Source organism: Aspergillus tanneri, assembly GCF_003426965.1.
Source record: "Aspergillus tanneri strain NIH1004 chromosome Unknown AapTan_8_pilon_pilon_pilon, whole genome shotgun sequence".
NCBI lineage: Eukaryota > Fungi > Ascomycota > Eurotiomycetes > Eurotiales > Aspergillaceae > Aspergillus > Aspergillus tanneri.
Window position 1 is genome coordinate 399,592 of NW_022984635.1, and position 22,416 is coordinate 422,007.

The 22,416-nt window shown below is 47.2% G+C and overlaps 5 protein-coding genes across 5 annotated transcripts; 4 read left to right on the plus strand and 1 right to left on the minus strand.

Moving 5' to 3' along the window:
- Nucleotides 1–142: 142 nt before the first annotated feature.
- ATNIH1004_010758 (pentatricopeptide repeat protein) lies at nucleotides 143–7,318 on the plus strand (the record flags this gene model as incomplete). The annotated part of the gene is made up of 7 exons (XM_033575326.1): nucleotides 143–349; nucleotides 419–998; nucleotides 1,052–1,396; nucleotides 1,615–1,628; nucleotides 2,377–2,431; nucleotides 2,667–3,929; nucleotides 4,485–7,318. 7 exons carry the CDS (start codon nucleotides 143–145, stop codon nucleotides 7,316–7,318), a joined length of 5,298 nt encoding a protein of 1,765 aa, XP_033421181.1.
- Nucleotides 7,319–7,888: 570 nt separating this feature from the next.
- On the plus strand, nucleotides 7,889–9,441 carry erg1 (squalene monooxygenase erg1; the record flags this gene model as incomplete). Its single annotated transcript, XM_033575327.1, has 2 exons — nucleotides 7,889–9,083; nucleotides 9,173–9,441. The coding sequence occupies 2 exons, from the start codon at nucleotides 7,889–7,891 to the stop codon at nucleotides 9,439–9,441; spliced, it is 1,464 nt and encodes a 487-aa protein (XP_033421182.1).
- Nucleotides 9,442–11,266: 1,825 nt separating this feature from the next.
- ATNIH1004_010760 (PAP/25A associated domain family) lies at nucleotides 11,267–14,696 on the minus strand (the record flags this gene model as incomplete). The annotated part of the gene is made up of 4 exons (XM_033575328.1): nucleotides 11,267–13,710; nucleotides 13,772–13,990; nucleotides 14,048–14,119; nucleotides 14,171–14,696. The coding sequence occupies 4 exons, from the start codon at nucleotides 14,694–14,696 to the stop codon at nucleotides 11,267–11,269; spliced, it is 3,261 nt and encodes a 1,086-aa protein (XP_033421183.1).
- Nucleotides 14,697–20,428: 5,732 nt separating this feature from the next.
- On the plus strand, nucleotides 20,429–21,261 carry ATNIH1004_010761 (uncharacterized protein; the record flags this gene model as incomplete). The annotated part of the gene is made up of 4 exons (XM_033575329.1): nucleotides 20,429–20,513; nucleotides 20,588–20,644; nucleotides 20,862–20,966; nucleotides 21,029–21,261. The coding sequence occupies 4 exons, from the start codon at nucleotides 20,429–20,431 to the stop codon at nucleotides 21,259–21,261; spliced, it is 480 nt and encodes a 159-aa protein (XP_033421184.1).
- A 188-nt stretch (nucleotides 21,262–21,449) lies between these two features.
- Nucleotides 21,450–22,238, plus strand: ATNIH1004_010762 (uncharacterized protein; the record flags this gene model as incomplete). The annotated part of the gene is made up of 1 exon (XM_033575330.1): nucleotides 21,450–22,238. The coding sequence occupies one exon, from the start codon at nucleotides 21,450–21,452 to the stop codon at nucleotides 22,236–22,238; it is 789 nt and encodes a 262-aa protein (XP_033421185.1).
- Nucleotides 22,239–22,416: the final 178 nt, after the last annotated feature.

The following is a 22,416-nucleotide window of genomic DNA, read 5'->3' on the forward strand; positions in this document are numbered from 1 at the left end:
ACATCAATCCAAATCTGGACATTCCAGCTTCCCTGCAATTATCGCAGCCGCCCTTTTAATCAGCCCACTTCCTCCCTCCAGGTCTATTACAATTGCCAATTACCCAGGGTTTGAAGGAACCCAAGTCGGATTGATTCTTAACATGGCTCTCCGCCGACCCTTTACTCTTCCCCAGCGGTTATTGCGACCGGTGGTTCGCTATGCAGATCTCAGAGCTGGTCTCGCAACAGCAGTTCCGCCCGTTACTCAAGGTATGACAGGCTCTAAGGGTCCAACCGCGATGGTTTTCCTGAACATGGGAGGACCATCAATTACGAGTGAAGTGGAGGATTTTCTGAGCAGGTTATTTGTACGCCTTCGTCGCATGTGATCTTTCAAATTCCCTTTTATTACCTACATCTAACACAACCTCTTGAAGGCGGACGCCGATCTGATCCCTCTAGGACGACTTCAATCATACCTTGCCCCCCTCATCGCCCGGAGAAGGACCCCGAAGATCATCAAGCAGTATTCAGAGATCGGAGGCGGCTCACCTATTAGAAAATGGTCAGAGTATCAATGCGAGGAAATGTGCAAGCTCCTCGACAAGTTGAATCCCGAGACTGCGCCGCACAAGCCTTACGTGGCATTTCGTTATGCAGCGCCATTGACAGAAGAAATGTACTCGAGGTTGCTGAAAGATGGATTTGGGAATGGGAAGGGAGGCCGTGCGGTCGCCTTCACGCAATATCCCCAGTATTCCTGCTCTACAACAGGAAGTTCTCTTAACGAGTTGTGGAAATGGCGAAACCGCCTCGAGGGTGGTAGGGCAAACGGTAACGCGGATCCCGGATCTATCCAGTGGAGTGTGATCGATCGGTGGCCTACTCACCCCGGGCTAGTGGAAGCTTTCGCAAGGAACATCGAAGATCAACTCAAAACTTACCCGGAAGATAAACGGAGCGGCGTGGTTCTGCTATTTTCTGCCCATAGCTTGCCCATGAGTGTTGTGAACAGAGGTAAGGTGGAAACAGCACACCGGCCTGAGATTTTAATTCCTAATGAATAGCAGGTGATCCGTACCCAGCCGAAGTGGCTGCGACTGTGCATGCGGTAATGCAAAGACTTAATTTTAGCAACCCCTACCGACTCTGCTGGCAGTCTCAGGTGGGACCCAAGGCGTGGCTTGGAGCCCAGACGAGCGATACAGTCCAGGAATATGTAAAGCGTGGTCAAACCGATATCATTCTTGTGCCTATTGCCTTCACCAGTGATCATATTGAGACGCTGTACGAGTTAGACCTCGAAGTTATGGAGGAGGCGAATCATCCCGGTGTCAAGCGAGCAGAGAGTCTAAACGGAAACCCTGTTTTTATTGAGGCTCTTGCAGATATTGCTCAACAGCACTTGCAAAAAGGTGAAAGGTGCTCATTACAAATGACGCTGCGCTGTCAGGGTTGCAAGAGCGAAAGGTGCTTAGAGCAGAAAAAATTCTTTGCTGGTGAAAAGGCTGCCCGCCTTGTTGCTTAGAAGACTCATATTTTCTATTGTTCAACGAGGGCTTTGGTTTATGTATATATATAAGAGCTCAGGATTTGATATGGGCGTTCGCATGCTAATGTTGTGTCATTTAAGGCCAGGCTAAGGACGTATGTTGAATTTAAGAGCATGATCATATAGTATTACATATCATGACGTGTATATAGGAGCATTAAGTTTTCAATATATCGCCGAGGTATTTTTTTTTAATTTTTTATTGATTGATATTTGGATAAATTACATAATTGCTAGTGCCTTTAGTTAGTTAATTAGTAGTTAATTTAGTTAACTATCAGTAATCAATAATAGATAGGACGGACTCTTGAGATATCCTACTCCGTTGCGCCAGGCTAGTGTCCCTAATATTCACAATTACAACAACTGACGCAATGTCATCATTGCATTACTGAAGAACAACTGTCTATGCATCTTATCAATCACAGTGTGTATTGGTTATCTGACAGGAATTCCACCTGTGCAAATTAGCTGTCTAATAGGATTAAATAGTGAAAGGAAACCAATCCCCTTGCTTCTATGCTGCACCCTTACCCCGGCACTACATTCTGCCGCGTGCCATCGCTTCAAGGCCCGCGAATGTAGCTCCAAGCTCACCGTTTAATTGAGGACTGCCATGCACTTAGCCCTACCTGCCCTTGCTATGCCGATAATGGATAATCAGGAACCTTTTACGGTAGATGAGGATGCCGATGCGCAGTTAGGAGTCAGATCGATCCCTCATGTTCCTCAGCCTGTTCCTCAGCCCGTTCCAGCAGGGAGACACAGAAGCATGATACAACAGCATGTCCACGAACAGACACCCCTATTCGCACAATCACATGAAGGCCTAAACCGTGATAGCCGGATTTCCTCGGGCCGTGCATCCAGCTTTTCGAGGAAATGGAGAAAACCAAACGTGAGTGACCATTTGATTTACAAAGTAATGTTATCTAAACATTGTCAGATTATATGGCTATTTCCTTTTCTTCTCTTGTTCATGCTTTCTTTCGGTGGGCTTATAGTCCCTAGAATTAACTTAACAGTTTCCCTCGTCTGCAGAGAATATTTGGCTAATAAAGCGGCTCATGATCCTACGTTTACGTATTTCCCGGTCGTCTTTGGGAGCGACAATTCGCAGTGCCAGATACCAGAAGTCCAGTCTCGAGTTGCTCGATTACAACTCTATCTCAATTTAACTGGCGGAATCCTGTCAGCACTGGTCAGTCCTCGGCTGGGACACTTGTCAGATATTTATGGCAGGACGCGTATCCTGGCTGTGAACGCGCTAGGAATAATGCTCTCGGAATTAGTTGTCGTGATTGTCGCGGCCAATTCAGCTTATATGCCTTCAAATGCACTCTTTCTTTATGCTTTGTTGGACGGACTTGCGGGAGCTTTCACGAGTACAATGGCGCTGACAGCCTCCTATGCTTCTGATTGTACTTCCCCAGAGAAGCGCAGTGTAGCATTTGGGTTCTTACATGGCTGCTTTTTCATTGGTACCTCGGGCGGACCACTCCTTGTGGCTCTTCTCTTGAAATTGAAGGGGGATATAATGTTTGTTTTCTACTGTATGTTAGCGCTAAATGTGCTCTTTTTCCTGGCTGTCTTGCTCGTCCTTCCAGAGTCACTTTCCAAGGAGCGACAACGGGCTGCACGAGTACTGTGCTGGGAGAATCTCTCCCAGAAAGAAGATAGCTGGCTGTCATTCAAACGGTGGAATCCCAAAAATATTTTTACGCCTCTCTCGATACTATTCCCAGTCGTTGGACACCCAAGCAAGCTATTTCCCAACCGGCGAGGTGCCAGCCCGGCCTTACGACGAAATATTATTCTCCTTGCCTCCATTGACACGGTCGGGTTTGGTACGGCTATGGCGATGTCCCAGATTCTCATTATCTATGCAGGATACATGTTCGGCTGGGGGAATGTTGAATCAAGCATCTTTATCTTTATTATCAGTGCTGTTCGCGTGGTCAATCTTTTCGTTGCGCTCCCCATTGTGACTTGGATCTTCCCGGAGAAACAAAGACAGGGTGATGCTATTTTGGGCTCCAGCATGCTTGAAATCACCCTCATACGAGCCTCCCTCATGATTGACATGCTTGGATATGGGGGGTTCGCATTGGCCAAGAGTGGTTCAGTATTGACTCTTTCGGGGATTGTTGCATCACTAGGAGGGATGGGGATGCCGATGTTGCAATCATCCATTACCAAACATGTCCCTCGTGATCGAATAGGGCAGATACTGGGTGCCAAAGGCCTCCTACATGCCATGTCTCGAGTCATAGCGCCTACGGTTTGCAATTTTATATACAGTCTTACTGTGGGTAAGTACACCCAGATGGTATTTGTCTGCCTGGCAGCTGTCTTCGGTGTTGCATTTTGCAGCAGCCTTTGTCTGAGACCAAATGGTATGTATGGCATCGTTCTCTCCTATGTGATTTGTTAATTTATATTCCATAGTTTACCTCGAGGTAGATTGCCTAGAAAACTCTCATGAAGAGGCTAATGAAGACGGCGAGGAAGTAAATGATTCTCTCTTACGTCCATAGCTTTGTTCTGTTCCTCTTTATTGAATGGAGATTGATCGGGAGCGCATATACGGAAATTATTATTATTATTATTATTATTATTATTGGGATGGTAATATAGGAAGTGATAATTTCAGTACAGTTGGCATGCTGGATGCTTCTTTGCTGTTGATGCATAATTAATTGACTTCCGGGTGGTGCCTGACCCGACATGGCCCGAGCGGTGGGTTCACCCGGGAAAAGATCGGATTTGTACGGTGCGCGACAAATACCAGCCATGCCGACTGCAAACCTTCCCTTTGGGAAAAAAAAAAAAAAAGCTTAACCTCTTCTACCTTAACGTGACCTTCCAATTGTTCCCATGGACCATCCAGAAATGTGTTTCTGAAGACAACTGGGTCTTTTGCTTTTTCAGATTGCCCTAATGCTTCATAGGTGAATGTCTATTCGCCCGCTTGCGGCGGTGCAGAGGTTTCACTGTCATGATACCTAAATCAGCAACGAACGGCACCCCGGCCGTTCCCTCGAGAAATGCCTTGCGTGTCCTCCGCCGGCTGGCCCTTGCCGGTTCGACTGTTGGCAGTTTTTGCACTGTCGCAGCTATCACTTATGATGTTCATCGCAGAGTTCGTGTCGCCGAACGCATAGTCGAGAATAAACGCGCCCTCCAAACCTCCGCCCCCAATTACGATGCGACTTCTGCGGCGAAAAGACTGGCTCGTATGATGGAGGCCGCTGAGGCAGGCGAGTTTAACGGTATGGATACTTTTAAGGAGGAGGATCGGAAGCTGCATTATGCGCAGCCTCCGCATGTTGAGCGTGGATCGGGAACTCTCAGTGATGAGATGTCAGCGACCGGCAGGGTAGAGAATGTGGAGGAACAAACCCGAGCGGAGGCTTTCCTGGATGCTGCTCATTCAAATTTAGTGGGCACACATAACCTTAGAAGCACTCCAAGACAGAGCACCGATTTCCGCACCCGCAAACACTTGCGAACCCCGGGTGCCATTAGCCAATCCGGGTTTGTTACTAAAAGGGTCAATGCAGACGGAGACGTAGATATGTGGGAGACTACGGAAGCACCTGAACGGCGGTCCATTCCAGAACAAATGCAGGAACTCCTTGACCGTGGTCGGCCTATTGATGCAGCGCAAATCTTTCTAGATGCACATTCTTCATCCTTGAATGGTATCTCTTCGGATAGGAGGGAGCTCGCTGTGCAGACTTTCTATATCAACTGCAAGGAAGAAAATGTGTTTGTCGCACGGAGCATCTTTGAACGCCTGGAAGAGGTAGATAAGATCTCCCCGGGTATGTGGAAGATTTTGATGTTTGCCTTGGCAAAAAAGGGTTGCGTTGAATCAGTTGCGACTATCTACACTCACTATATGCACAAATTCCAGGTCTCTCCGGAATTGGTGGATATTGTGCTCCGCTGTCTGCTTGAGTCACATCGACTCACCACAGCGAAATGGTTTCTATTCAGGAATCTCCAGGCGGATCGAGATTGTGGTTTGTGTGGTGCCTATCTTACGGGTCTTTGGAGGAAAACGAGGAGCATCGAGCTTCTAAACGGACAATTGAAGAAGATATTGACCATACTGCCACGTCTGGGGAAGGATCCTAGCGACAAGCTTTTTAATCCGGTTGTCAAGGCCTATGTTGAATTCGGCAGGTTAGCGGATGCCGAGGCCTTGGTGAAGAGTATGATGACTACTTATCAACTCCCACTTCGCTGTCGTACGAAGGGTCTCCTGGTTTACGGTAAGGCCCTAGCGTGCAACTGGGACGGAGTCGAAGCGGGTCTCCAAGAGATGCATGAACTCAAACTAACGTCGCGTCGGCGTGATTTTATGCCCATCTTCGACCGCATATTCCTCGAGTACTGGGTGTCTCATCAAGGTCACCAAATTCGTGACTTTGTCATTCGCTATATTGATAAATTTAACATTGTACCCGATCGGGTTCTGTACAAGCATATCCTGGAAGCCTTCGTGGAGAAGGGTAACAAGGCTATGATCGACGAATTTACTGGAATGGCGCACGAGCGTTCTTGGAAGATTCCCATCAACGAACAAGAATTTCTGGAGATATTACGATCCCGCCGCCTGGCACTTGAGGGTGCCCCAGTAGGTTTCTGGCAAATGTTGCAAGCGGCTAGGGTGAAATATGGACAGGCGTCTACTTCACAACAGATCCTCGGTTATGATCAACATTCGTTCCCAATACCCGAAGTCAATACTATGCCTTTCACTCAGCATCCGTTGCCGTGGTATCAGCGGACCCTGCAAGAAATGACACCGTCCAGGCCCGTCGACCAATATCAGAAGCTACACAAGCAGATGGCACATTACATGCACGTCGGGAAAATGACCGAGGCCTTGAAATGCTTCCAGAACGCAAAGAACGCAAAATTCCAGGTGAAACAACTTCATGTTGAGTTGGCTGTAGTTGCAACACTCCTTGAGCATGGTCTTAATGCAGCTCGAGCACTAATCGAAGCTGAATGGCGAAATATCCGACACCTAGTCCGGTTCTTCCCTATCTTCTTCCGTCAGATCATGGAAGTGGACCCTTCTGCTGAGGGTGAAATCATCAAAATGGCCGTGCTTCGATTCTATCAGCTTTGCTGGACGAATAAGAATATGATCGTGAAGCATCATATAACGATAGCTACTAGTAGGCGACTGATCGCCTCATGCAAGCCCGAATGGGCGCTAGATCTCATGGCAGCAGTGTATATGTCCCGCTACCGGCGCTCGACAGCCTTTGATGGAGTCTGCATGAAAATGTTTGTGCGAGCTTTTGCCGCATTGGATAACATCCCCGGAATTCGGTGGTGCATTCTAACCGGTCTTGCTCGGGGAGCCGCTGTCAACCGCGATTTCGTGGTCGAGGTTCGCCGGATCATCGGAATCCTGGAGCGCAAACTGCATTCCAACTCCCTTTCAGCAAGGGAGGCATCAAAAACGCTGGAATACCTCGGCCACATGGCTGATTTGTTGGCGAAAAAATGCGAAGGGGAACCCCAAATATGGGAACTAAAATCCAATCCGGCTGTCAAACGGGCGTCCCGTCGGCGGTTGAAACGGCCTTTAGATGAACGACGTCTATACAACAACACTGACATCCGCCAAGTGATCGAGGCATGGGATGAGGAATATGAATTGGAAGCCGTGTTGGGTCGAATTGACACTAACCCAAAGTCCGTGGCAGCTCGATGGAAAGAAGCGCAATGTCTAGGTCAGAACCAAGGAGTGGAGGAATGAGAAAGGAGACGGGATATTCTTCTTTTTCTTTTCCTTTTTCCTTCTTTCTTTCCTTTCTTTTTTTTTTTTTTTTTTTTTTTTTTGTTTCTTTCCCTCGTGTTTTTGGCATGTACCATTAAATTTTGCATTGTAGTGTGTATATAGAGCATCATCGCAATATCTAGGATGGCAACGTAACATTCATTTATGGTGTCACCCAGCAGAAAAGAAACTTGCAGAATCGCCCAATGAAAGAAAGAGAGCAAACAACCTACCTCTTAGGCACCGCATCCTTCTTGCTCCGATTTCTTCCAATCAGTTACCGGGGAGGAATGGTTCCATCCCAGACGATCGTACGTTCTCCAAGCTAGCGCCAGAGCGGAGGCGGAAAACTTTCACATGTCACGCCACGCCACTGTCAGTCAACCTCACACACACTTTTTCTCCTCCCCCTATCCTTCCTATTCTTGCACCAGCCAATATTGCTCTAATTCTCCTGCGATTCTCGTACTCTGGAGACGGAATATGCTATACGGTTCTCGACGATCCTCCCAATCCTGCTGACCTCCCTCGTTCTGTGCTCCCCGCCCAATGGCCACCACCACCACCACTACCGCCCTTTTGCAAGGCCATGCTAACGGCCATGCCACAAAACATTCCGATGCGGCCGAACAGCGCAGACGACTTCACCATCATGCTGACGTTGTGATCGTGGGCGCTGGAATCCTAGGGTGCGTCCTCGCTGTTACACTGGGTAGACAGGGACGTAGTGTACTGCTGTTGGAGAGCTCAATGAAGGAGCCCGATCGCATCGTGGGTGAATTGCTACAACCGGGCGGTGTCCAGGCCCTGGAAGAACTCGGACTCCGTGACTGTCTCGAAGGCATTGATGCCATTCCAGCGGAAGGTTATTACGTGTCCTATCTCGGGGAGCCAGTGGTTATCCCTTACCCCAAACCATCACCATCATCGCGGGCGCCGGAGGGCCGTTGCTTTCACCATGGACGATTCGTGAAAAATCTGCGCGAAGCCGCTTTAGCGTGTCCCAATGTCACGGTTGTGGAGACCAAGGCGACGGATCTGGTCACTTGCTCGCATACCAAGCAGGTTCTTGGTGTGGAGTGCATGGCCAAAGACACCAAAGATTGTTACTTCGGCCACCTCACAGTTGTGGCTGATGGCTACGCCTCCAAGTTTCGGAAACAATACCACAAACATACCCCTAAATTTCGCTCCAGGTTCTGGGGCCTGGAACTGATTGACACGGAACTCCCCGTACCTCGCTACGGACATGTTATCTTGACCGACGGTACGCCCATTCTCCTGTATCAGATTGGGACACACGAAACTCGAATTCTGGTGGATATCCCGGAGAACCTTCCATCCGCCTCGGTGAAGAACGGTGGAGTTAAGAACCACCTTCGCAACGTTACCCTACCCTGTCTACCTGAATCCGTTCGGCCTGCCTTTCTTAAAGCGCTAGAAAATGGTCAGTTGAGGTCGATGCCAAATTCCTACCTGCCATCTGCGCCGAACAAGACCCCGGGCTTGGTTATATTGGGCGATGCTTTAAATATGCGCCATCCGTTGACTGGTGGGGGCATGACCGTTGCTTTCAACGATGTGGTAGTCCTACGCGATCTGCTCAGTCCTGAGAAGGTCCCCAGTTTTGAAGATACACACAAAGTCCTGCGTCAGCTGTCCTCTTTCCACTGGCAACGGAAGAAGGCGTCCTCGGTCATCAATATTCTAGCCCAGGCTCTTTATACACTCTTTGCCGCTGATGGTTGGTTCCTCTTCCGCTCAACTCCCTTCAACTCCCTTCAACCTTTACGCTTCAAGTCGTCTCTGACAGTTTTTACTCACTTTTTACAGACAAACACCTAAAAGCCCTCCAACGAGGCTGTTTCCGCTATTTCCAGCTAGGAAAGGCCGCCGAGCCCGTGAGTCTTCTAGGAGGTATAATCAAAAAGCCCATCGTGCTTTTCAACCACTTTTTCACCGTCGCATTCCTCTCCCTCTGGGTCCTCATCCAAGAGGCGCCTCTTTATAAACTTCCTCTAGTGCTATATCAATGCATGATGGTGTTCTGGACTGCCTGTGTTGTCATATTCCCCTACATGCTGATCGAAGCGTTCTGTTAGTCTTCCATCATGATGACCTTCTTCGGAGATTTTATGCTTCCTTTGTCTACTTACTACCTTTATCCTTTCACGATTTTTAATCCTTGTATTTTAATTACGTTTCTATGGTTTTTTTTTTTTTTTTTTTTTTTTTTTAATTTTTTTCTCCCCTTCTTTTGATTTCCTCTGTGTTCTCCATTCTTCCAGCATATTTAGCTCATCATGAAGATCATGCAAAGTCAATGCGAAATTTTATTGGTTTTCTGCTCGATGAGACGCGTCGCGTTTCTGCATATATACAGAGCTGTCAATTAGACAATGTCTTATATACTAATCACGGTTACAGGATTATATACCACAAAAGAAAAAGAGAGTCGACTGAGGGGTGTTTGTGGGTGTCATTCTGATTATTGTTTCCTTGACTAGTCCCCCGGTTGTATAGGGCAGTCTGGAACCGGTTGAATACTTTCAGCTGCTTCATGATATGAATTTGATTATACAGAAGCAGGATGAACTTCCTGCTTAGACAAGAATGCTCTTATATAATCTCGTGTTCTCAAGGGACTTCTGATGCCATTCTCCCTGCTTCTACACATTTTACTTACATACTATACGAGCATGTGGGCCAACAACATTATGTCTATCTTTATTTTCTTCAACCCTTATGTAAATTCCAACGTCTACATCTGTAGCATCATCATTGGTTGGCCAATGCCGGCTCGATCGACATGATATTTAACAAAGACATATTTGCGGGAAGCAAAAAGGGAAACGAAAAGGAAACGAAAAGAGTACAATGCAAGAAAAATGAATCCACTCGCCTGGCTCCCTGCTATGCTGGTATATTGACAATAATAATGAGTATGAGTATGACGGTCATGCCGGTTGTGTATAAACAGAGATTTCACAGCTAACAGAGAGCGGAAAGCAAAAAAAGGAGAGGGAGGAAGATAGAAAGAGAAAGGCAGGGCCCGCTATATTCCTGGGCTTTGTTAGCACCCCACTGTCAGTCTGTTTTGGTGCTTTCTCAATTCGTTCTTTGAGATAGGCCAGCCTTCTGCTTGCTCACTTGATACAGGTGTCTCTCTGAGCCCCCAAGAGGAAGTCAATATCAAAGGAACCGATGAAAAGCGCAGGTAAAGCGACATAGCAGGTATGCAATATAAGCGGGCAAAGCCAGGAACAAGGTATTGTGACAATTCTTAGGAGACCAGCACACATGGGAATATAGTCAAGGCCAAGAGCCATGCCATATCAAATGAAGAAAATATAAAGGACTGGGACATAAATGCCATATGCAATTCACACAAGGAACTCACGAGCCCATTCCTAACCAGCTAGAACCTTGACTGTCAAGCTCCGTATCTGACCTGTAAACGCCAATGTTGAACATGAAAAGGTAGGAAAACGACACTGGCACAGATGAAAAGAATAATGAAACATATACCTTCCATTCAAAAGTAAAAAAAGGGTAAGGACAAGAAGAAAGAAAAGTCTTTACTGGAATCGTGTCATTTTAATATCGGTAGGAAGCCTCATTTATACAGTACCAAATGACCCAGAACGCCGCTAGCAAACTTCGTTTGAACCTGGACAAAGTCGAACACCTCAAAAGCCTGCATTATAAACTGTACAAGTATCACCCAAATCGCGATATAGCCACTTGGTGAGCCCCAGCAATGGCGCTGGGAGAGAGGGGAACAAAATGGAGTTGCACGAAACATCAATAACTGGGCTTCCCATGATGCTGTGCAACAATTGTTCAATTTTCATCGGAATATAACATCTAGTCGACTCGAACAAAGAGGGAAAATAATAAAGGACTGGAGATTCCGATCCTGATTTATCATCCACCTTTTCTTAAGGACTCATCCGCAGGAAGCGGCTCAGCACCACCATGGACAACCTGTCTGTGCTCCGCGGGCGGCTTTGCATTCTTCCTCTGCTTCTTTTTGGTCATTTGCCAGCCGCTACTTACATGACTGGCGTTCGAATCATGTGTTGTCGAGGTAGCGCCATTGGATCTTCGTGTTTGGTGGTTGGCGCCTCGTTCTTTGCTGTCACCTGATCCAGCAGACGAATTATGAGAATTATCAGGACGACCCTTGGGCCTTGGTTTATGGCCACTGCCGTTAGTTTTTTCGGAAGCATCAACGCCATTAGGCCGGCGTTTTCCTGTTGAAGGAACATGCAACTCTATCGCTGACAACGTCCCGGGGCTAGACGCCGCTTTCTCTCCTGCGGCCAATTGCCTCTGACGAGAAGCCTCTTTTCCCAATTCATGATGAGTATGGACTGCTCTTGGCTTTTCTGGCATCGTCCTCGATGACGACGATGGTTCGGTGATGTTCTCGCTATTTGAGAGGTGCAAATTTTGTAGCCGACTCGAAAGTAGACTAGGTTTCCCGCCTTGCCCATTCATAAAAACATCGGGTGAACTTCCAGGTTTATGGATATCGAGCCCCTGTCGGCCATAGAACGGCGGTTGATCGATGTCTACCGAGCTGTTGTCTTGAAAGTCTTGCGAGAACGAATCGGAAACACTAGCAGGTGTGTCCGTATTATGATCGTCAGAATTAGACGTACAGTGGCTCATAGTAGCATATGGATCATAACCTTCGACCGAAATGGAGTTACGGGGCTCGCTTAGGGGCACCGAGCCATCCACGATTAAGGGACCACCACGATCAAGAGACACCGCAGGTCTTGAAGTGGTACGGTGTTGCGAAAAAGCAGACTTGGGCTTCTGTGTCGCACCGTACTCTGGCGATTGACCAACCATCTCATTTGGTGCCACTGACGACATGTATTCCTGCGAATTCGTAAGAAATGGAACGACACCACCATTCTGCAAGGCCAATCCCACAGGTGCCGATAAAGGTGATAGCATGGCATTCTGATGATACGCTTGTAATTGTGGAGAGGTGGCGAGGTAGTATCCCATATACTCAGTTGGTCGATTTTCATCAAAATACGTAGAACGGGTCACATTGGGCAGGCTGCTAGGCATGAAAGCGTTCTCCTCTTCACTCTGTGTACCGTCAGGGGAACCCGGAGCATTACGTTGCTTTGAATTCTGGGGGCTTTCGACTGGCTGTACGATTGAGTATATCGGAGCGTAGCTTGGAAGAGAATTAACGGTCCTTGCAGGCTGTGAGTGCGCCCTTAATGACCCGCCTGGCGATCCATTTGCAACGGACGACCGACGCGGATTACGCCGAAGATCTGGCGTGGCAGCAGCTGCTGATGGGGATGGTGGGTTTGTAGTGCTGCCTTGCACGCCTGTAACAGAAACTGGAAGATAGGGGGAACCGTAATAAGAATGCTGGCGCTGGGGTGTGCTCTGGGGCGTAAGATTTACCGTTCCAGATCTTGTTCGAGAATTATCGTCTCCCGCAGACTCCTGTTGTTGGGGCATTGGGAACTGGATGAAGGGCTGACGGATCAGCACAGGTGGTGGTCTCCCTGTGAGAAGGGCCTGGTTTTGCAGCTGTAGTCGGAGCTCCTGCTCTTGGGCCTGGAGTATCTGAATTTGCTGGTAGAGATGATCATGCAATAGGTATTGTGCCTGCTGGGCCTGAAGGGAGAGCTCCGATGCACTCATGCCGTTGGCTGCTTGGCGAAAGTTGTTCGACTTATTCGGGGTATTCGATGACCGTCGACCACCAGAATGTCCACCACGAGTGTATTGGTTCGAATGCCGTCCACCACGGCCGCCACCACGACCACCCCGAGAAGGGTGAGGTGGAGGTGCTAAAATGGGTCGTGGTTGTGGTTGGGGCCTCTCCCACGAACGCTCTTCCTCAGGCGGATACTGGTACTGCTCACAACAATGCTCTAAATTTCCTTCTGACACGGCCTTGTACGCTCTGCGAATTTCCAGGTGTACGCCCCTAAACGACGTATCATCGGCGGTATTCCCTAGGTTCCTGGACGTGTTGAATGGCTCCTCGACACATAAGCGGTTATTTTGCAGCAAGTGCCAACCCTTATCCTCTTTGGAGATCAGTTTGGACTCTCGGACAGAAATAACGTATTTTTCATAGTCGAGTTCATGGCCATAGTATCTGAAAAACTGAAAAAGCAGATCACCTAGTGACTGCTTATTCTTTCGTCCATACCCAAGCAGATTGTTGAGATCATCATCAAACGAGCAGACTAATCCTTCGGGCGATAGTCTTTTCTTGTGGGGGCGAGCTTGAAGACTGGGGAGAATCGGAGGATTTCGTGTTTGTAGAAAGTTCACAATTAAGCATATCCACGTGTAGGAGCTTAGCGTACCTCCAAGTCCTAACAGCAAAAGTTAGTATTAAATGATGCAAGACGTCTGGTTTCCACATCTGAAACATACCAGCATCGTTGAGTATCCTCCGTTTCGTCCAGTGTTTTATAATCATAGCTAAAGGCCGTACGCGGTCATCGATTTCCACATAGGTCCGAATCATACGCGTGTTTTCCAGTGCTAACGTGTTGTTGACATTCATGTCACATGCCAGACGTAGCTCCGGATCCCAGATCTTGACGATTGGAACCTTTGCATGGGAGACACAAACAACACGCTCCATGCCATCTGCCACCCAAAGTATGTCAGTGGATCGGTCGACTTGAAGGTAGAGAAAGACCTTACGTTTCGCGAGAACCTCAGCTAGAATGCATACATGCTCAAGCTCTTTATATGTCGTGGTTATACAAATATCCACTGCGTCCGAAGTCAGCACCCGTACCTCAACCGACACGCGACGCAACATACCGTCCGAGTCACTTGAACAAAGCTTGTTCCCAGATGAACCGAAAACATGGACTTTGATATCGCGCCCCGGCCATTGTTCGTTGAAGAGTTTTTCCAGCTTGCGAACAAGTTGGCGTCGCCGATCATCGCTCTCCGCCGATGGCAGTAACCGGTCATATGCCTCCAACATATCCGCAGTTAACTTCTCTTCCACCTCTGGTTCTAATCTTTCCCTGAGTCCCTCCTTCTCCTCGGGTAACAAGTCGGCGCCCAGCGTATACGGCATTCTCCTACGAAAGAAAGCCATAGCGGTTTCATATTTGCAGCCGGTGAACGGTTTTCGCAGGGACGGCGGAATGTGCGTGGATTCGGAATGCGTGGACCGAGGGGACGTGCTTCCATGAGAGGGGGAGGGGGAGCGGGAGTGGAAGGAGAGATTTCGCGCATGTTGGTAGGGCGTCGACGGGAGAGAATTCGACTGCTGCGAAGTCAATTGTGGCCGAGTAGTTGCCTCTGAAGACGTGTCGGTGGATAGGTTCCACGGCATAGTCGAGGCGTTTGTAGGCGCTATCGGTGATTGTTCACCTGGTATAGAGGACAATTTAGCATTCCCATCGGTGTCTGAGTGCATATAGCGACTTCAACGTTGTTCGCCAACGTTGACCTCCACGAGAGGTAGGTAGGATGGAGAAAATTCCCGTTGTATTCAATGCAACGAGAACCTTGGTGTGCAAAAATCCACCCAGAGTCACAGATCTCCAAATTTGATTCTTCCCTTATTTCGCTCTTCCCCTTCCTTCCTCTCTTTTTTTTAAAAAGGGGAGAGGGAAAAAAAACTGGCAGGACAGTCTCCTGATAGTCAGTGTATAACCAGTAAGTGATCCTGTATAATGGCCCTAGCCCCAAAAGACAAGAAGGTGATAGACACGGCGAAAACGTGGGAGAGGGGGGCAAACAGGGGACGAGGCAACGCAGAACCAGTCGGCGCTGGACCAGCAAAATTGTCTCTCTGCTCTACCTCGAAAAAGCCCTTCGCCTAGCGAATGTCCCAAAAAAGAAAAGAGGGAGAAAAATACCCAACAGAAGGCTAACAGGGCCCGAGGTTTCAGTAACGAATTGTCTGTCTGATTTGTGGTGAATCTGGAATGTCGGGGTGCGTACGAGTTACTTGTCGTGTCGATCGCCAAATCGATAGGGTGTTTTAAGGGGAGAGAGCGATAGACTCTAGCCGGGAAGGGCACACTTCAAAAAACCACACAAGTTTTAAGACCAAGGATCACGTTGGAAGGGCAAAAGAAGAGAAACCACTTTTTTCTCCATAAAAGGACCAGCCTGAATATTGATTGATTGGGGAAATAACCGCAGAAATCCTGCAGAGTGTATGTTGGAAACGAATAACAATGGGGAGGAACAACTGCGCGTGGAGGGGGAATCAATCACTCATCACTTTTAGGGCGATGGCAGAGAAGTAGTGAGCCTGAGCCACGGGGCCATTAATCAGGTTTGGCGGTAAGTGTTTGGCCCCGTAGTGCCTTTATTACTAGCACCATATGTTCCAGATTCCAACGTGAAATAATGAAAGGGAAATGACCTTTGATTGATTCTTTGGATTTTGTAAATAAGGCAACTTTCCATCCAGCCTAAAATAGGTATTTGGTATACGCACTGTCGTATCTTGTCCAACTTCCTTCAAAGTGACCACTACTCCCTCAATTGGCCGGTATAGAATAGCCTTCGATCCCTCCTTCCCTTTTGAAAAAAAAAAAAAAAAAAAAAAAGATGATGATGATGATGATGATGATGATGATGAAGAAGAAGAAGAAAAGAAAAAGAAAGCTAAAAATTGACATGTTAAATTGAACAGTAGGAACGGGTTCGGGATTCTTTTCCCGCCTCATTAAGGATGCGTATTATTATTAACATTGACTGGGAGCACTCAGGAGCTTACTACCTACACAGCTGTAGCTACAGAAATAATATGATATGTTGATATGTATATCGGATGAATAGTGTTAAGCCACAATAGAATTAGCCAAACACTGCTCAGAATGGCAGTCAGGTTACTCCGTAGTATCAACAGATAAAGAAGTTGCCATGTCAACAATCTCCTGGCTATTGACTATTGAAAGATAGTAGTATTTATATGCTAGCTCTGTAGGTACACCATTCTCCTTGATGACCTCTCAATAATGCACGATCAGCCCACCAAACTCAAGGGTCCGGACAGAAAAGAAGGGGGAGGGGAATAAAATGTACGTAATATAGCCCATAGACCATTATTTCCTACCTCTACGGAGCAGATTGCCAGATACAAGAAAGAGAGGTCTTTGTGCTAACCTCCGCCCCAGGCCACTTACTGTACTGAATGCAGTTGCCAAGCAGAGTTACCTAGGTTCTCATTGTTCCTTCCCTTTCCTTCCCCGCGTTTTTGTCGTCGAGACTCGAGGCCACATCTCGGCCACTATTCCGACTGCTGCGGCACGTGCAGTCGAATCCAAATAAGGACTCCATTTGTGCCACTCGCTGCAATTCAATGTCAGCCATCATCCATCCGTCCTATTATACGTCAATCCATTCCATCTCTCCCGCTAACTTCAAGAACAATGACGGTCTACTGTTCGTCACAAAAGTACCCTCACCCATGTGATCCTATGGACTAGAGCTTCAACCACGGGCATGTTGCTCGAGTACGCTTCGAGTCTGAAAAATTATAATCCCATTCCATAGATATCTGCAGCAGGTGTCCAGGTTGTTTCCGTGCATATCTGCGTGCTTTTGATACCTTTCAAAATTAACGCTCTCTGTAGTCAAATATCCTAGATCCTAGCATGAGCATCATTCTCATTCTACCCGTCACTCCTGATTGAGCCATGGTATCACACAGTTCTAACCAAGTCCGCGGGCCAGACTGGATGTAGATGCGCGCCCGAACGAAGACAGGACCCCAGACATCAAGCCACTGGACATAAGAACATCCTTGATTCATCCAGATGGACAATTAACATAATGGAGTATCACTAGACATCACGTAGTGAAAAAGGATGACCGACCCATTTCTCTATGGAGATTGGTCCTTTCAGTTTATCGCCTATATAGGTCACTGTGGCGACATGAGTTATTTTCTATGTTTTGAATGATTCTGCCAGTTTATATGCAAATACACTTAAGTATGAATGGGCCGCGTGTTGCGTATTTAGGAATCTTACTATGCCAATCCAATACTACATTACACAGGGTTTTTCCTGTTTCTCCCCTCCCAAGGAAACCAATGTCAACCGAACTTTAGGGAACTTAACTAGTACAGAGTACATTAGAAGCAACTTACACACATGCCTTATGCATCTGCGAGTCCATGTACATACATTCCAAGGAAATCCAGCCAAGGAAATATACCCCATGACTTGTTTAAGGAGGAACAGTAAGAGATATAAACGTAGTACGAATTAAGCCTACTGGCAGTACAATGACAATGGCACACGCGTGTCTTGTGCTTCCCGGCGCAAAGGGTCCGAGTGCCATCCATATGAGTAGGTAGGTACTTTCCATTGGGGAGTCACGCCCCACCTCCTTTTAAAAATTAACTAGGTGCAGGCTGGTAAGATTATTAAGCATTACGGTGAAAGTGAGAGAGATACTTAGAACTTAAATTTAGTACATGTTCTCTAGGTTCTTGTAGTGTGTCACAGGGGAGAATGCTACGCGCTAATAAAATCTTAGGCACTATTGTTATCATCAATAGAAGATGGATGTTATGAATGCTAACAGTACTCCGTAACTATTTAAGGGCCAAGAAAAAGAGTCCTGTGTTTAAGACTTAGAATATATGGGGTACATACTCCAGATATGGTCATTATTCAAAAGATATTTTCAACAATAGCAATGTTAAACCTATTTTTACACCGGCTGATAATCTCAGCATCACAATCAATAGACTGAGTACCTAATACTGTACGCGACCCGCAACCAGTCCCTTAGCCCAAATATGACAGAATGCCCAGTATGCTAATCCTGACGAGGACCAATGATGCTGGAGTCTGTTTCCCTTGGATTCCGCTGGTTCTTCCATATTATCACTACGAAATAAAGCCGACTTTTGCCTTCCACGGCACCATATTGTAGGGCATTACTGTGGCTGTCTCGAAGAAATATTACTTCGTACGGACGGACGGAAAGACTTGGTATGTAAGTAGCTCTTGACAGTGGGCTTGCCACACGGGCGAGGAATTTCCAGACATCGTTCTCCTTGCTTAAGACTGGTTGAGTTACCTAAAACCTTGCAAAGTACATATGAACCAATGAGGAGGGTAGGACAAGCAGTCCAAGAGGGAGAAAGTTTTAAAAATAAATTGTTAAGGCCAACGTGAAAAAGTGGACGGGCAGCGCTAAGAGATATTTGTCGGGTATTGAGCCTACTGCTCTTCAAATCTCCGGGTACCGGATAATTGGACCAAAAAGGAAAAGTCCATAAACCAGGACAATAAAAATACACATTGTGTAGCGGATGCTCTAAGATCGGGACTGGTTTTAATACAACTATTTACCTGACTGATGATTTTATATCTTCCCATACTGCGTAGGAATAAACTATTTGACAAATTGGCAATATCTCGTTGCGGCGCACTTGTCGAGAAGGCCAAGGCGTCTACATAATGCAGCCATGTATGTAGGTAGGTACTCAGTACATTGGTCACAAATTATATATTGATACGAGACACATCAGTAGGAAGAACAGGACGTAAGTACCTTGGAGTATAGAGTAGGTAGTACGGAGTACGGTACTTACATTATGGAAGTGGAACCACTGACATTTATCATTGTAAGGTCCTTAAGCCTGCTACCAAGCTACCAAGCAATCCAAAATTTTTTTGTCTTCTAGTGCCTTTAATATTTTATAAGAAGGCAGTAATTAAAATTGCACCGATATCATAGGCTGCAATCTCTACCAACATTCTTTCCCCTAAGATAGAAGAAGAATAATAGACAAATATCGAAGATATGATGAAAAGGAGATTAATTATTCATCCAGAGTGAGGTGTTAAAAAAAAAAAAAAAACGGGTCGGAAGGAAGCGAAATAACGCACCAAACGTCCGTCACCAACCAGAGGATCCAACACCCACCTTTTTTTCCCTTACCTTTTTTGTTCAATTTTGCTTTTCTGGTAGTGGCATATTGCATTGTATACTTGTAGGGAGTAAAGGAGTGTATAAGTATTATGTGTTGCTGTGTATGTATTAATTTTTCTTTTTTAGTATATGTCTGTGTGGTTTTCCCTCACAGATTTTTTTTTTTTGTTGGACCAAGACTTTTATGACTGGCCGAAGGCTACCTATGGAGTTCCTTTCACTTGCCTTAACCAACTTAGTAGTTGCTTCAACGGGACCCAGTAGTACTGGAGTAGACACTCGCTTTCTTTTTCGTCCTGGACGTTCTTATCCCCGGTCAAAAAAAATAATCACCCACGCTTCTTCTCGTTTCTCCCTCCTTTCCCCCCTCCCCTCCTCTTCCTCCTCTCCCCTCACCCCAGTCCGCCCAGTCCAGTCTCCTTCGACGGTTGCACCTCTGCTACCCGACTTCTACTCTCCCTCTTCCTTCCTCACCTTTTCCCCCCTCTGTTTTTATCTTCCCTTTTCCCCTTCTCAGTTCGATCTTCCCCCCTTCCCCCCCATACACGTCAGGCGCTGTCTGTCGTGGGTGAGAAGTTGCTACTGCCCCTTCTGCCTCGTTCGCTCGTGGTAGAGCCACCTGGAAATTTTGTTGGGAGGGCAATCACTCCTTTTCTTGTAAGTTACCTTACTACCGAACAACGCATTGCCTCTTCCTCCTCGACCCACTTCCGAAGGTAAAAGGACGATTGCTTTGTCGCCTCGGCAGTCCATTATTTTTTTTTACTATCTCATTATCATTTGAAATTGCAATTATTCTTTAAATTTGTGTGTTCAACAGACCCACGAGCCCATTGCCAAGTGATAGGGTATTAAAAGAATAAGTTCCCCTGAGACACGGAAGTGTTCATCTGGGAATATCTCATCATCAAAGTTGGTGTTGGTCGACATCTCAGCCTTCCTCGATCACTTGGACTCTTGGCCCATATGTTTTGAGCTTCCCCCATTATCCTTTGAATGCCGTCGTCTTTTTCTTTTCTTTTTTTCTCTTTTTTTGGACCAAGAACTTACATTAATCTTTTGAACACCAAAAGACCTCTCCTAGTTCCTCCGATCGGATCCGATTCAACCAGCGCTTTTGTCGGCCCGTTCCATTGCGATTTCAAGTCCGTGAACATGTCGTACTATGAGCCCCAGGGTTGGCAGGCGCCTGCTGCGCGCCAGGTGTCATGGGAACAGCCCGCTCCCCCGTCGCGATCCGGTACGGTTACAACATATTTGGGAATAGCACCGTTGTGTACAGGTTGTGCAGTAACGCTGATGGTGTATTCGTAGGATCGAGCTCTGTGTCCCAACGGGATGATATCCCAGCCTTTTCATCCCAGTTTGACGGTATGGATAATCTGGCTCCCCCAGTCCTTGTGACACCGCTGTCGATTCCTTTTTTCATTTGTCATCTCTCGCCAAATGCTGGAGGCGGATTGTCATCCCCTAGAGTTGAAATTTCTCAAAACATTTCAGTGACAAGCGTTCTCATCGACAATTTGTCTTTGCTTATCGATAAGATGGATAGAATGAATGCGAGAAATCGCTGACTTTTTTATTTCAGAAGTCGATCGAGCAATTGATAATCTTGTCAAAAGTGGAAAGTTGTGGACCACTCCACGAAGGGATTCGATGCCGATGATGATGGGACGTCCCTACCCTGAATACGGTATGAAGCTACTGGACCGTTTAAGTCTACAACACCCGCCTCTAATAACACCCCGTACACAGACCCCCGTACAATGGGAAACATAGCTCAACGTCACCATTCGATTAGCGACTTCGACGGATCTCGTATGCATCCGAACCCTAACGTGCAGGGCTTTTATCCCTCCCAGCGTTTTCAGGGCCGCCCAAATGAAGTAGAGCAGATGATGCAAGCAAAACGTCGGATGGCAGCGCAGCGTGAGAGGGAGCTCCGCAATTATCACCAGGAGCAACAGTACAATCGAAGTACGTGGTAGCATTTGTCTCCGGAGTTTTTTTTTTTTTTATTTTGCAGTCTTTTCTTCGCCAAGATTCCCCGTGATCTTCTTGCCCATCTGTATTTTTTGCATTGTATAATACATTGGGACATTGTTCCAGTTTCTCCTTCGTTTTCTTTGAATATGGGTTTTAATATTTTTTATTCATGAAAGGCCTACTTGCCGAGATGTCTGGAAACAAGTCCGACCGGTCGCTCAGCCCAGCCGCCATGAGTGAGGAAAGCCGTCGAGATCTCCTGGCTCGCCAACATAGGGCTCTCTACGGCAACGAAAGTCCCGCCTTCTTCTCTCCGGGGACGTTGGCGGATGACAATTCCCGACCTGAAAGCCAAGCAGGTGGCACCCCTTCCTCTACTGGGGTCCGAGGTCCGTCTCCCCGCAGCGTTGATCCATTCCCTCTTGCCCAAACTCCTGCTCAAGGTAGTACAGATGGCATTGCTCAGGCTGCTGCCAGCGCGTCAGCTCTTCAGTCTCCATCTCGTGCGAACAGCACGTCCTCCCCTAGTTCTGGTATCAACCCTGTATTCGGCGGCAAGTACGATGGTGCCGACCAGCCAGTGACCTCGACTTCCTCTCCTGGTGGAGTTGATTCGCCGTCCTCGAGGCAAGCGACGTCGAAGCCAGCTGCGGGACTGATTGGCTCTGTTGGCCCTATTGGTTCTCGTCCGATCCCACAACCGGGTCCAGCACAGGCTCCCAACCCAGCGCTGAACAAACGCTCCACCACTCCCCTACCATCACCCTTGGGATTTGGTTTCAGCTCAGGAGAAGGAGCCACAGCAGTTCCCAACAACGAGCGCTCAGCTTCGACCTCTTCCAACCCTACGAGCTCTACCTCCGCAGTGAACCCTGGTCCCAAGGATTCCACTGGCGGTGTTGGACTCGGCTGGGGTAACGGAACCGGAGTCTGGGGCTCAAAGAATGGATTGGGTGTCCAAGCTTCTGTCTGGGGTTAATACAACATACAGCTTTGATTGTTTCAGTTAACGCTTGCTACATTCAGCAACATGCGTTCACTTCTACACGCCGGCGTTTCAGAGAGAGATTTCCATTTTTCGTTCAAATATTGGGAAAGAGCATGGTACATATATGGGAAAGTGGTGCAAGAATATTTTCTGTTTAGCGCTCTATCAT